Raw genomic sequence first — 15,894 nt, forward strand, 5'->3', positions numbered from 1 at the left:
GGGATTTATTTAGCCTGGGCCTTAGACCTGGCAGAGTGGCTATTGAGATGTATGTCAAAAGTAGAGGAATCACTGGGAGCTTCGAAGGAGAGGATAAGGAATCAATAAAGTCTTAAAATTGCACTTAGCGTATGAATATCTCATGAATGAAGGTCAGCAGAAAATGAAATATTTTCATCTCTATCACGAAATATAACTCCAGTTAGTCACTTGGAGACTGGATCAGTTTTGGCCTCATAATTTTGGCCTGCCTCCCAGAAAAGAGGAATTATGAAAACAGAGCTGAGACTCCACCCACTAGGGTTCTTAGCTTTCGATTTCCTCAGCAGGAGAGACAAGACTTGTTGCTTCTCGTACTTGCATTAGTCATCATAAAAGATCAGAGCTGAGTTTTCTCTACAATGATTTTGTTGTTACAAATATCTGTAGTTAAAAGGAGCTACATTAGAACTTTTAAGATGCTCTTCAATGAGGGTAGAGAGTGGGATGAAGGAGGTTGGACAAGATCCCAATCCAAAACCCGGCACAAAGGCACACACTATGAACACCTCGGATCACCAAAGTATGTGATATGAACGTTCTGTCATCTTCTCAGGAAACAACAAGGCTCCTGGGTTCATCCTGGCCCAGCTCCAGCTATTGCAGCCATCTAGGGAATTAACCAGCAGGTAGAAGATGTTTCTCTCTGTCTCTCCTCTCTGTAACTCTTCCTTCCAAATCAATAAAATGAAACTTAGAAAACAAAGACTAAAGAACCTCACAGCAGACTTGTTTTGATGTGCTTATGTGAGTGTTTTTGAGTATCAAAGATATCACAATGTCATGTAGATTGTGTCTTAGCTTTCTCTTGTGAGTTGGGATATGCATTTCATTAAGGAGTAATATCATCTGATTTTAAATACAAACTTCGAAGAGACTGGGACCCTTTGGTTATTTGTTTCTATCATGAGATATTTGGCTCCTTTTCCCCAAGAGCTCTATTTTGATGCTATTGATATGTATTTCCCATATGAAGTTTTCCAGTCACACCTAAATATACATCAGTCTTTTTGCATGACTCCATCTCACTGCCTATTGTGGTCCTTTCATAGCTTTGGATGTTGCGTTCTTCAGTGAGAGTTCTACAGCAGCAGAGGAGTTCCCAATGTTTCCCTAAATGTCAAGTCCCCAGCCCTAGGTATTTTGTCTGCTGACATGTGCTTCGATCCAGCTTGGCATGGAACATCCACAATTTCAGCTCTTTCTGGATGGAAATGTATTGCAGTCTAGCCCATCCAGGCATGGCTTACATCATTTCCTGGCTCTTGTGTGTACTGGAGGGTGTTCTGAGGCCCGGCCCAACCTGGCCTGTCCTTAGTTCTGATGCAGACAAATATTGAGTGCTGCAGACCCACTGCCCTAACCGTATCGTAGTTCTGTCACTTGTACTCCTCACCAGGAGTTTTTGCCTATTAGGTGAGATCCCCATATTCCCATACCAGATCTGCTGTCAGCCTTGGGTCACATTAATGTGATAGGGGCAGCAACCCTATTTGGCATGGTCTGCCCTCAGTCCCTGCCCTTGCATGTGCTGGCAGGTGCTAGAGCCTGGCCCCAACCTGCCTTGTTCCTCCTCCTGTTCCTGGAAGTATCTGGTGGGTTCTTGCTAAATGAGCTCTATGATTCAGCCTGGATCGACCTACTACCACTTAAAGATCTCCGTGTAAATCAGTAGGTGCTGCATTCCCACAGAAGTGAACCCACAAATCCTCTATAGAATCTAACCCCAGATACGGTACCCTGGCATACCTGTGGGTGTCTGCTGCCCAGTCTGACATGGCCCACCCCTTGGTCCAATCCTCACAACTGGGTACTGTGGCAAAACCAACCAGGCATGTCCATATTCCCAGCTTTTGTGAGCACCAATGGACAGTAGGAGATACCCTTTAGCTGAGCTTTGGTTCCCCACATGGGCAGGTGCCTTAGTCTGATCCAGATATGGCCCCTGTACTCAGGTCCCCGCCACCCCCTCCCCGTCCAAATCACTAATTTTCAACTCTCTTGCCTACTTGTGGGTGCAGTGGCCTAGGATATGGAAAACCTCAAAAGTCATTTCTCCCCTGTCAAATTTGCCCTTGGCTGCTCCCATTTCAACATGTCTTCAGACCCCCTTCCCAGGGCAATCTGCAGTTTTCCCTGTCCCGCTGCCCAATGGGGCTAGTATGATGTGTCCTGACACAGAGTTCTCTGCCTTGCCCAATTTTCTTAAAAGAAGAAGAATAAGCAACAATGCTGACATACTGTTATAGTTAACACAAATTTGGCATTAACCAGGGCCAGATTTCTGGCTGGTTATTGGCAGCTTTTCTGCCAGCAGTGTAACATTTGCCTAGGTACAGGGCAACCTACGCAGTTACCTACATCTGGGAATCCAATGTATTTGTGTTGCCCTGATGATTGTTGAAGGTGAGCACATTTTCATACATCTAAGATATAAGAACATTGGTTTTACACTTCATATTTACTGTCAAAAGACCCAGAACAGAAAACGTAATATAAAAGCAGAAAAACAAAATTGGATCACTGATACTACTTGACTTCTGGAATAACTTAACATTAATTAAGACAGTATAGTATTGGTGAAATAATAGAGAAACAGGTTAATGAAGATAACTCAGAAACAGACTAATACAAATAAAATCAACAAATAACAAGCTAGTTTAATGGATACATATTAAGATTTTCAACAAATGAAGCTGGAGCAACTAAATAGTCCCATTCAAAAATAATTTAAAAGAAGAATCTAGAAATAGACATTACCCTTTTTTTGGAAAATCCATGGACCTTCTAACTTAAAAAACATTGCTTTATATAATTACCGAAATATAACAAACAGAAAATGTAGATGACATGGAGTAAAGTGATTATTTAAAGCTATAATACCAAAGGCATCCAGGAAAGCAATAATTGCTAGCTTGAACCTCATCAAAGTAAAACTTCTCATTCTGCAAAAGACACTACCATAAGAGTGAGAAGACAAACCATAAGCCAGGAGAAAACATCCTTAAAAGGCATGGTATAAAAGAATATAATAGGAGCCCAGAGTGATAGTTTTGTGGATAAAGTCCTTGTCTTGCATGTGCCAGGATTCCATATGGGCACCAGTTCATGCCCTGGCTGCCCCACTTCTCATCCAGCTCCCTGCTTGTGGCGTGGGAAAGCAGTCAAGGATGGCCTAAGGCCTTGAGACCCTACATCCTCGTAGGAGACGTGGAAGAAGTGCCTGGCTTCAGATCGGCTTAGCTCTGATCATTGCGGTCACTTGGGAGTGAACCAGCAGATGGAAGATGCTTGTCTCTCCTTTCTCTGTATATCTGCCTTTCCAATAGAAAAATAAATAAATCTTTTTTTAAAAAAGACTAAGAAAAATAATGAAAAAAACTTACAAAATGCATGTAGGAAAATGAACACCCTGTTAATATAGAATATACATGTTGGGCCCGGCGCGGTGGCGCAAGTGGTTAAAGGTCCTCGCCTTGCACGCCCGGGATCCCATATGGGCGCCGGTTCTAATCCCGGCAGCCCCGCTTCCCTTCCAGCTCCCTGCCCGTGGCCGGGGAAGACAGTCGAGGACGGCCCAAAGCTTTGGGACCCTGCACCCGCGTGGGAGACCTGGAATGAAGTTTCTGGCTCCTGGCTTCGGATCGGCATAGTATCGGCCCGTTGCGCTCACTTGGGGAGTGAATCATCGGACGGAAGATCTTCCTCTCTGTCTCTCCTCTCTGTATATCCGCCTTTCCAATAAAAAAATAATAAAAATAAATCTTTAAAAAAAAAGAATATACATGTTTTGAGTAACATGTAGTTTAGTACATAGCTATAAATATGGTTCATGGAATCATACTATGTAAATTGTAAGTATGTGTAAACAATATGTGTAAAATGTATTGCTAGATAATTTTCTTTTCTCTTGTTGTGAACAATGTCATTTATCCCTCACTTTACAATAGTAACATCTCTGTTTTCTAGAGCAGATGTAGCTATATATATATACACACACATATGTGAATACACACATGCATATAGACTAACATATATATACACACTACCGTGTGTGTGTGTGTGTGTGTGTGCGCGTGTGTGTATCTGTATATATACATTTGTATATACCATACAAGATCACCCCATAAGAATTTCAATGATCTGGGTAGAGCTGAAAGGAAAGAGAATTTTATGTTAACTGAATCTCTTTTCTTACCGGGCTATAATCAGGGTCCTTTTTTATGTCTCCTTACCTTTCTTCTCAATCACACCTTGAGACTAATAGCCAAAGTTGGGCCATGTTTTTTTTGCTGTTTTCTCTTTCTGAGTCATAACTGAAACTCATGCTGGTTGGCTTGTCTCTGTCGGAAGTTCAGTTTATCTCCTCAAAGAACTGAATCTGGTTCCATTTCAGAAGTGGCTTTGACAGCAGCCTGTAAAATGCTCATCTGTGTATAGCTACAGGGCTTCTGGTGGGGACCATGTTGACAAAGGACTAATAACTATGGAATTTTAGTCCTTCGTTGACTCTCCAATGACATGATGCTGTTAAGGACTTAGCAGTCAACAAAGTTAGATAGTATTTCTACGTCAGCTATAGTATGTGAATTTAAATGATCTTAATTTTACTAGTAATCATATATGTTGATGCTATTTTCAAATTTGCAAAAGGCAAAAGTAGCATGAAAATACACAACATTAAAAAAGCAGCTATCATCAGGATAGTAGGCATCCTGAGCTGGTTAATGCTAAATTTGCGTTAACTATACCCATGGGCCAGCATAGTCACCAGTCCTTATTTTATTTTACTTTTTTTATTACTTTAAGATATGTGGGAGAGCAGACACTGGCCTGCCAGCAGACAGGGTATGGGGACCTGAGCATGAGTGTGTGTGGGCACTGGGCAGGCAGGCAGGACATACCACCAGAGAAATGGGCCTGGCTGACTATGAATCGCTCACGGAAGCAGGTCTGCAGATGTGTCAGAGGGAGGACTGCTGAGAATGTGGCAGGTGAGGAGTGACTTCTGGGGGACTTCCATCAGACTGGCTACTGCACTTGCAGGTAAACGAGGGAGCTGATCGGGTGGTTTATGGAGGGAAACCAGAGAACCTTTTGGGGCCAAACCAATATAGTCACCCATGTGAAAGACCTGAACTGGGATTGTTGGTATCATCTACCACCAAACAGTGCACACAAAAAAACATGGCTAAGGGGCCTGCCTGGCAGGGCTTGACCACAGTACCCACCAGTGAGCGTTGGGATAGCAGTGGATGATGTTAGGCTAACCAGCTCATGAGAGAACTAGATCTGGGAGTAGATTCTTTGGGGATCGTGGGCTCACCCCTGTGTGACTGCCATTCCAGCTGGTTTGCTTAAGAGTGGGTAGTAGTAACAAGCCTAACTAGGCTTGATCGTGGAATTCAACAACACTCATGGGTACTGGGGCCGGGAACAGTCCAGGCTGTCCAGGTTGTTACACCTGCAGACACACCCAAGAATTGAGTGTGGGGTGGGTCAGGCTGCAACGTCCACCAGCACACACAAAGGCCTACACTTGGGAGCTTGCAGTTCCTGTTGATGTATGTGACAGCAGAATGTGTGGTGGGCAAGGTTAGGATGGACTGCAGCATCCATTTGCATATGAGATGGAGCTGGGGACAGAATTGACCAGGTGACTGCAATCACCAGCGTGCATGTAGACTGATATGGGTGATGGACTGAGCCAGATCGCATACTGGCTGGCACACATAGGAGTCAGGTCTGGATCCACCTCTGGTGAGGTTTCTTTGGGGCTCCCCCTAACTGGATCACTGGATTCAGAATTCTAACCGTGCTGAAAGTCACAGGATCTGTGGTCTGTCCATGGGGGTGTATGTGCCACAACTGGGTCTCCACAATTGTCGAGGCCTATGAGGTGGGTGGCATTCCCAAATGCTCATTAAGGACATGCCAGCCAGTTCATGGAGGACTGCAAAGGACAGCTAGTACCATGGAGGACAGAACATGGACAGCCCTACCAGATAAGTATCTGGGTGAATGAAGACTCTAAGGTGGACTGTGTCAGTTAATGGACCTTAGAAGGAGTTCCTTAACCTTGAAGCAATGAAATCAGCAGCACCTTAGAACTATAAAAACCACTTAAGCATCATGTTCCGAACATGCTCCACACTGGGGGACCCTGCGATGACATTAGGTGGCTCCCCCATTCCTGGGTGCTGTTGCAGTTGCAGTTGCGTTGCTGGGGGTAGCCCTCTTCTTTTTTCTCCACTTTCCCCAGATACTAGAAGAAAAAACGAGATTGGGAGCAGTTGTCTTATTCACTTTTTCCCATTTCTCAACCCTCCCCACCCTAACTGGCGGTCCACATGGGCATGCATCTTTCTGAACTATGTAGACATCAAAAATAGAATGGATTATTATTTTAAAAACAAGCAAAAACAAGAAAAAACCCAAATTTTATTCATTTGAAAGTCAGAGAGGAAATAGAGACACAGAGAGTAAGAGAGAAGGGAGGAAAAAGAAGAGAGAGAGAGAGAGAGAGAGAGAGAATTTTCCATTCTCTGATTCATTCCCCAGATGCAATGGCTAGGGCTGGATAAGCCAAAGCCAGAAATCAGAAGCTTCACCCAGGTCTACCATATGGTATCATTAGCCATGACTCTTAGCCTATCTTCTGCTGTTTTCCCAGGTTGTTAACAGGGAATTGTATCAGAAAGGGAGCATCTTGGACATGAGCTAGTACCCATCGGAATGTAAGTGTTGCGGGCAGAGGCTTTACGCACTATGCCACGATGCTGTCCACACAATGCACTAACTTGTACTATTGCTGATTTGTGGAACTGAAGTTGAAATCCAAGATTTTCTGATCGCATGTTTTGCTTCATTACTATCAACACTGAAAGCTGCATTTTTTTTTCTTTAATTTTCTTGCTAGTGGTATCTGAAAGTCACGAGAAGCTGTGCTGTTACGTGTAACTGCACGTGCTGAGATAGGTAGACATGTGGGTAATCAAACTGCTTCTTTTAAAAAAAGAAAACATAGATTGCTTAACTTTATAAAAGGAAATGAGAGTACAAAAAGTTCTGAAGAGCATAGTGAGATTCTGTTTTGTTAAGTTCACATCTCATGTGTTCCTCTTTATGTTATGTTGATGAGGAAAGTGTTTTGAGAGTGTTAAGTTTTAAGATTTAGTCATCATTGTTTTGAAAAATTACTTTTCAACGAAACCAAAGATTCACGAACATCAATCACTCTACATATTGAACAAAACAAACAACAACAACAAGATGTGAAGCAAGCGAAAGCATGTGAGCTCCTTGTGCTGGAACAAAGGCAGAACCCAGTTTAAAGCCAGGCCTCCTGTCCTCCCATCTACAGTCCCTGTGCCTCCTGTGAGAGTAACAGCTGCTCTTCTCTGAGATTCAGGCAGTCTAGGAAAGGGACTCTTAGCAGGATTGTATTCCAGAGCTGCTGCTTTGACATCTCGCTCCGCATTCCCATGTTCCCAATTAGCATTAATTGAAGGATGTATAAAGCAAAAACTGAAGCTCCCCAAAAGCTCTCTGTTCCCTAACTCCAGCAGTGAGTGGTCTCTGCTGAGAAAACGCTGATAATTACTGAAGTTGAAGTTGTACATCATTAAGCTGGCACATGCCACCTCTGGGGACCAGTTCCCTTTCCTCTCCTTCTGCCTGTCCCAGCTCAATTAGAAGCTTGTTTGCCTACTCATTAATAAACTTGTTGGCCCTTTGCTCTGTTCCCCAGAGTTACTCATGAGAAAAGTTTTGTGGAAAGTTTATCTTTCAATTCCATTTTCTGCAAACTTTTAGTTGCACAACCCTGGTAAGAAGCAGGTTCAGCTGTCTTGCAGAGATCAAAGAAGATGCCCTAGAAATCATCTACTCACACATATTTTCAAACAAAAATGCTGCATTCGAGGACTAATATGGAATCCAGATAAATTCAAAGCAGGTAATAGACTGGAGAGGAAGGACCAAGAGGACTGAAAATCCTTATTAGTACCTTAGCCTCTTTCCGTTCTGGCTTCCCCCTCACTTCTTATACTGGGATGATTTTAGTTAAAACCTCTCATTTTTATGAGTAAATTGAGTACCAAGGAGGAAGCATGAAGGGCCAAAATACACACAAGTTCATTTCTGATTAAGACAAACTGGAACTTAAAAGGAACTGAAATTACATAAAGAGGACACAGATTCAATTATAGAGTGAACTGGTTATGCAATTCTGGGAAAAACCTAAACTTTTCTTAGTCATTGATTCTTGCTTTAAAATTACGGATAAAAAAAAAACAAAAGCCGGGAGTATAGATGCTCCCATATGGAATATAGGTATTCCAAGCATCATGTTAACTGATGTGCCAGATGACTCTCTCCTGATTGGTTTTAAGGATTTATTATTTTTTTCTTTATTTGAAAGCAGATTTAAAGAGAGAAGAAAAAGATGGAGAAAGATCTTTCATCTACTGTTGCACTCTCCAAATGGCTGCAATGGCTGAGACTGGGCCATCCTGAACCTAGAAGCCAGGGTCTCCCACATGGGTGCAGAGGCCAGGGGACTTGAACCATGCTCTACTGTCTTCCCAGGCCATAATTAAGGAGTTGGATCAGACTTGAAACAGAGCAGGAATTGGTGCCCAGCGCAGTAGGCAGAGGCTTCATCCACTGTCCCATGGTGCCTCCTTCCCCAACACTGACTTTTTAAAAGTCATAATTTAGTTTTATTTCAAGTTGACAGATATTGTGTAAAACATTCACATCTTCCAATATTATAACAGAATTTCAATGGAATATTTCACACAATAAATAAGATCTTGCTGGTTCATATTACTGAAATAACAGGTTACATTCCCCAAGGTAAAGTAGGATGACTTAGTACATGACATGATTGTTTAAAAATCTTTAAATTCAGACAACCATGGTTTCATGATCAATATCCTATATGGCCTATTACTAAATTATTTACATTACCAATTAGCACTCATTTATAAAGATGCATTATTAGGACTGCATAATATTGGAATATAGCAGAAAATCAACACAATCCAGAAATACTTAGCATTCATTTTTGCACATATTAAACAATGTGGTAAAAACACAACAGGACATGATCCTGATTAACATTTATTGCTCATAAATTTGTCTTCATTAATTTTTGTTAGTAATCTAGGAATTGTGACTATTCAAAATCAAATGGTTATATTACATAAGCAAGAAAACTAATGATAAAGAACATTTTGCTTAAATGAAACAAAATAAGTTCATTGAGAGATAAAATGTTTTTTCTAATGAATTGCTCATTTTCTATAGTAGCAGGTTTGAAACAAATATGCAGAAAACAAACTCTACGCTACTAGGAAACAAAATTGTTTCAGAAATTAGTTTTTCAGAGTGGTCTTAACGATTTCAGAACATAATCGAATATGACCTAATTATTCTTCCAGTTGCATACAAGAAAAATAAAAACACAGAATGAGATGTTACCTGGACAGAAAGTTGTAACCACTCAGCAGGGTTCAAGTTTAGATTAAGATATAGTTATCTGAAATACTTTATGCAGGAAATTTTTTTATTGCATTTCATTTTATGACATCGTTTCATAGGCTCTGGGGTTCCCCCAACCCTTCCCCATTCCCTCCTCCCATGGTGAATTCCTCCAACTTATTGCCGTGTTACAGTTCAAATCCAGTCATGCTTCTTTCATTGCAAGCATGTACCATGCATAGAGTCCAGCGTCTTACTGTCCAAATAATATACAGGATATTTTAACTAATTGTTGTTTTCTTTTACAGTGTAAATGGATTTTTCAATATCATTGCTCTGTGATTCAGATGTCAAATTATAGCATTATTCACAATAGATGCCTATGATAGGGAAGCAATATTTGGTATGCTAGGAAGGGCAATTCAGAAAGAACATTGTTTTTGTAACTGAAAGGAGAAAATAATATTACACATAAATAGTATCAAGAAAAAATCTGGTCTGTTAAAGGGCCAATATAGAAGGGAACAAGATCACTTTTTATTGACTCTTAGAAGCATTTTTCCTATTATCAGGAATAATGGGATACTTTCATCTTATGAATTATAATCATTACATGTATTAGTGCATATTTAAAAATACAGTCAATGAATGGTAACTAAGCAACTGTGAAGTAAATCCAGGCTAAGTCACAATGTGTAATAGTATTTTATGTCATAGCGGCTCATTCATACATGCCCATTTTTTCCTTAAGCTTACTATTAATTTTCAAATCATGTAATAAAGAATCAGACTATGGTATTTTATTATGTGTCTAAATTACAGTTAAGAAAAAAGAAGCTAGCTGCCTCAGCTATATTGCTATCAGTAGAATGTGGATCATACTTATGCAAATGCATGTATAGAAACTCAAATAAGTTATATATTTGCACTGATAGGGATATTATTTAGTCAACGTCTTTGGCATGCAATTACAAAATATTTAACACTGCAAATATCAGAAGTTTCAGGACCAGGCACAGGAAGGTGCTTAAACTGTACTACGATGATGCTGATATTCTTCTGCACTAGGTCAGTCCCTCAATAACGTCAATTGTTTGGAGGTAAGGGTTTATCAGTGAATTCCTTGATATCCATCATTTCCTGCTGACATGAGCTGTGTGTCATACCTTCATAGGTTTGGAACATTATGTTGGTTGGGTTTGCCAATGTTTTTAGTCTTTGTGCAGTCACAGACCCAAACAGTGACACTAAAGGGTTGTGATTCTCATGGCACTGGAGAGTGGAAATATCTCTACTAGTACCATGGATAAGATCTTGTGGACCGGAAGCCAGAAGTGGGAACCAGCAACCAAGCGCGGTGACACCTTCCAGTTTCTGCTGAGTAGTAAGAACAATGTACAAGGAAAAAGCTCCCCACCCCTCCTCCAAGAAATTCCTCCCCAAATAATTTGGTTAGAAGGAATGACTTCCTTTCTTTCTTTCTTTCTTCTTTCTTTCTTTCTTTCTTTCTTTCTTTCTTTCTTTCTTTCTTTCTTTCTTTCTTTCTTTCTTTCTTTCTTTCTTTCTTCCTTGCTTCCTTCCTTCCTTTAGATTAATTATTTATTTTTATTTTTTAAGATTCATTTTTTTAATTGGACAGTCAGATTCTATGGAGAGAAAGAGAGACAGAGAGGAATATCTTCCACCTGCCAGTTCACACTCAACAGCCACAATGGCCAGAACTGAGCTGATATGAAGCCAGGAGCCAGGAGCTTCTTCCTGTATCCCATACAGATGCAGGTTCCCAAGGCTTTGGGTCATCTTCCACTGCTTTCCCAGGCAACAAGTAGGGAGCTGGAAGGGAAGTAGAACAGCTGATATATCAACTGGCTTTCATAAGGGATCCCGGTGCGTGCAAGATGAGAACTTCAGCCATTAGGTTACCACACTGGGCCCTTTTTTATTTTTTGGATATTCAGATCCATAGGCTTAGGAATTTCCTCTTCCTCCCTCCCTATTTCCCCACTGTCTATATGATTTCCCTATATGACTATAATAACATAGTTATTCATTAAGTCACAAGTCCACCATTCTGGTATTTAAGTGTATCCTGATGTAGATTTAGACAATGGTATGAAGCCCGACATCCTATTGTCAGGTTATATACCTGCCCGCAGCCCCTACCTTCCATCCTCCTTATTTACAATGACACACTTTAAGCTTACTTTGCAATCAAAGATTTAATACTCCAGTAGGTAAAGAACTTTGTTTTGCAACAAAATGGATGCAAGTGGAAACTATCATGCTTGGTGAAACAAGCCAGTCCCCAAAAGACAAACATCATATTTTCCCTGATCTTGGCTGAGTAATACAGAGAGCACTAAAAAATGTAGTCTGTGTTAATGAGATTGACATTCTGTGATTTGGCTTATAGAGTTCCTGTTCTCCAGGACAGTAGGCCTTGCTTTGTCTACCATGCACTGATGATGCTTCGAATGCCTGCAACAAGGAGGATTAGGCCTGACAGAAGCTAGGAAATGGAGTCAGGCGTAGGATTCTACATGGCTGGCAAGGACTCAACTCCTGGAGCTTTCCCTTGCTGCTTCCGACGATGATCACTAGGAGCAAAATGAAACGGAAAGCAGAGGGGTCAGGGTTTGAATCTTGCATACTAACCTAGAATTTATTCATCTGAAGAGGCATCCTAACCATCGCACCAAGGGCCCACCCCAAGATTTCAATGTTTTTATGCCTACAAATGGCATTTTATTAAACTAGAAGTTTCTGCACAGTAAACCCTTGTGTGTTCAAGTATTAGTCATCATATAATGAAATGACACTCAAAATACTGCTCTTTTCACTTAACACTGTAGCAAATTTTCTCTTTTGCTACATCATGAATTTCTTGAGGGATATATATATATATATTTTTTTAAGTTGGTAGAGATAGAGAGCTGGTGTGTTTTACAACCCTGTGCCTCACTTTCTGCCGCTGAGGGACACTCTGAGAGAATCAGCAGTGAACAACTCCAGGGACTCACAACCAGGAGTCCCTGGGAGGCCAGCATTTCCAGGAGCATGAATTATAAGTAGGGGAGTGCTTTGGGGGTAAAACGAATGTCAAGGATGTTGCTACAAAGTTCTATTGTCAGCAAAACCACCAGGGAAAGCGCAGGAGTGGGGAGACAGCAGAGACGAACGCTACTGAAAGGGACCTGCAAGAGGGCTTTGACCTTTCCAGGTGAATCCTCATGGGGTGTGGGAAGAAAATCCAAGGTACATTCATGTTGCTGTCTTTCAAAATCCATAGCCAGTTTCCAATAACTTTAGAGCAGCACACGTTAGCTGTGTCGTGAGAGGTCTAGAAAACAACCATTGAAGCCTTGTGTTATTTTTGAGATGATTCAGGCTTGCAGAAGTTCCTTGTCTCAAGGCTCATGGGTGAAGAGTGATGGGTGAAGTTCACAAAGCTGAATCCCTGGCTTCAGAGAAAGCCATTTCTGGGGGATTCTGACCTAGTGGATTTTCACTGAGAGCTTTGGGAATGTATTTGCTTTGAGGGACTGTTTCCTAAAGTGCCACCAGGCACCAGAGATCTCTGCTTTTAGAACTGTTTTCAGAATTGCTGTTTACTAGTTTCTCCCTTCTTTTATTCCTACCAGGATAATGTATAAACTCCAGAAAGCCTTGCTGAAAGAAGTCTTAACAACCAACTTTACATTGCTTTTCCTTGTTCTACACTATCTGCATTGCTGATTGTTTTGTCATTGGAATCTACAGAAGGGTAGATGTTTTCTCTCTCTTACATTACAATAGTGGAGGAAGGGGACATTCAGCTATTCAGGTCAGTGGAGTCCAATATTATACTGCAGGAATGCATTACACTGGACTCAGAAGCCCTGGTTCCTAGTTTCTGCCCTAATAATCATATACTTTACCATATGGGACCAATCATTTCTGTTTTGGGGCCTCTGGTTCCTCCATTACAAAGTGAGGAACATTGACTAGTTAATGCCCAGGTTTCTTTCACATGTTGTCAATTAATGCCCTTGGCAATAAAAATGTTTTCCAAGCGAAGGAAGAAGCTTAGAGTAGTTAATCTTTATTGCTTCTTCCTAGGAGTCATGGATCACATCAATCACACCTGGACCAAGAGTTTCATCCTTGCTGGTTTCACTCTCTCTGGGACCCTACGACCTCTGGCTTTCTTGGGAACCCTAGGCATCTATCTGCTCACCCTTGCAGGAAACTTGTTCATCATTGTCCTGGTCAAAGCAGATTCCGGACTGTCCACACCCATGTACTTCTTTATCAGCGTCCTCTCTTTCCTGGAACTCTGGTATGTCAGCACCACGGTGCCCACACTGCTACACACCCTGCTGCATGGGTGCTCACCTATCTCTTCAGCTGTATGCTTTATCCAGCTGTATGTCTTCCATTCCCTGGGCATGACTGAGTGCTATCTGTTGGGTGTCATGGCCCTGGATCGCTATCTTGCCATTTGCCGCCCACTGCACTACCATACGCTGATGAGCAGACAGGTGCAGGTCTGGTTGGCTTTGGCCAGTTGGGTGGCTGGTTTCTCAGCTGCACTTGTGCCAGCCATTCTCACAGCCACATTGCCTTTCTGCTTGAAAGTGGTGTCCCATTACTTTTGTGATCTGGGGCCTCTAATGCAGTTGGCATGCGTGAACGCGAGCTGGCATGCTCGAATCCATGGGGCAGTGATTGGTGTAGCCACTGGTTGCAACTTTGTGCTGATTTTGGGTCTCTATGGGGGCATTTTGAAAGCAGTACTGATGCTGCCCTCAGCTTCTAGTCGCGCCAAAGCCTTCTCTACCTGTTCATCACACATGACTGTAGTGGCGCTGTTCTATGGTTCTGCTTTTACGGTATACGTGGGTTCACGTGGGAGTCGAGCCGAAGGAACTGATAAACTTATTGCCTTAGTATATGCCCTTCTCACTCCTTTCCTGAATCCCATTATCTATTCTCTTCGTAACAAAGAGGTAAAAGAGGCTGTGAGGAGGGTTATTCACAGAATCAGTTCTGTTTTAAGGGCCGCCTAATGGTGTCTACTTCTCATAACCTAACTTCTTGCTAACTGGAGATAATCTGATTGGCTTGCTAATCACCTGTCCAGAGCCTAAGTAAATGCTACTAGGTGCAGATATTTGATCCAGTGGTTAAAGCATCTGACTCCCAGATCAGACTACCTGGGTTCAATTTCTGGATATTCCTTCGGATTTTAACTCTGCTAATGCAGACATGAGGGGGAGTGCTGATGGCTTAGATGATGGGTGTCCTACAACTCACATGGGGAACCTGGCTTGAGCTTCTGCTTAGAGGCATTTGCAATGTGAATCCATATATGGGCTCTCTCTGTATGTGTGCATGTATCTTCTCTGTCAGCTTTCTCAAGCAGATTAGCAAACAGTACCAAAAAGTAAGTCCCATTAAAAAAAGCCAATAACACTGTTAGTCAACCATGCTACAAACACCCATTGCTGGACTGATCAGAAATAGAACACAGAGAAAAGGGAGTTTTGGTCTCTGATCCCAGCACAAATGGGGAAGAAGGATCACGAAGAAGGAAAAAGCTGTTACCAAGAAGTGCTTTACCTGAACTGATCAGTTAAAGAATATAATACTGAAAGAAAGAAGAAAAACTAAGGCAGGAAGTGACAGCACTGGTTAACAAAACAGGATTTCTACAGAAAAGTTATGAGGCTACATAATAACCCTGCAAAGTGGGAGACTAAAACTGTATCTTGATGAAAGTTTCAGACACAAAGTATTGAGCCTTGGGCAGAAAGCTTGTCTGTTTGGTGGGATACATTGCTCATGATTTATCTTGTCACCAAAAGCACCTTAGTATAGGAAAGAACTGTACAGGCAGTGGCTGGAAGCTAGAAATGATAATTTACTGTGTCATTGGGACAGGATTAGGGTATTGGAGATTCAAAGTGTTGTCTGAGTTGTTTCCCAACATTGCAGAATACACTTGAAGTACAATCATTAAAATAAAGTTGAAAGCTTAATGAGCCTTCTTCAAAGAGTATGCATAAGAGATTGACTTAGAACGTAGGGAACCAAAAGGAAATTCTAATGAAACCTTATATCACATTTCTCCCACATGTTCCCCACTTATTCCTCAGCAGAGCAAAGTTTGAAAGCTTGTTTTTTTTTTAAATACCAAACTCAGTCTAATACTTCAACCATTTGTGAATTTAAGTCATAATATCTGTTAAAGAATAATCACAAAATTCTATATTCAGTGCACATAAGAAATTGAAATATAGAGACAGGGACCTGAAGTTCTAATCATGCCTTATGTCATCACTCTTTCCCCACAGTTTCGCAGTAAGTTCATCTGCTGAATATTGTTTG

General features: G+C 41.5%; 1 protein-coding gene across 1 annotated transcript; it reads left to right on the top strand.

The window, feature by feature from the left end:
- Positions 1-13,628: 13,628 nt before the first annotated feature.
- Positions 13,629-14,573, top strand: LOC121171550 (olfactory receptor 6N2-like). Its single transcript, XM_041003278.1, has one exon. The coding sequence runs from the start codon at positions 13,629-13,631 to the stop codon at positions 14,571-14,573; it is 945 nt and encodes a 314-aa protein (XP_040859212.1).
- The last annotated feature ends 1,321 nt before the right edge of the window (positions 14,574-15,894 follow it).

The sequence above is a fragment of the Ochotona curzoniae genome, unplaced genomic scaffold (genome assembly GCF_017591425.1).
Source record: "Ochotona curzoniae isolate NIBS_2020 unplaced genomic scaffold, NIBS_Ocur_1.0 scaffold_2683, whole genome shotgun sequence".
In the NCBI taxonomy this organism is placed as follows: domain Eukaryota; kingdom Metazoa; phylum Chordata; class Mammalia; order Lagomorpha; family Ochotonidae; genus Ochotona; species Ochotona curzoniae.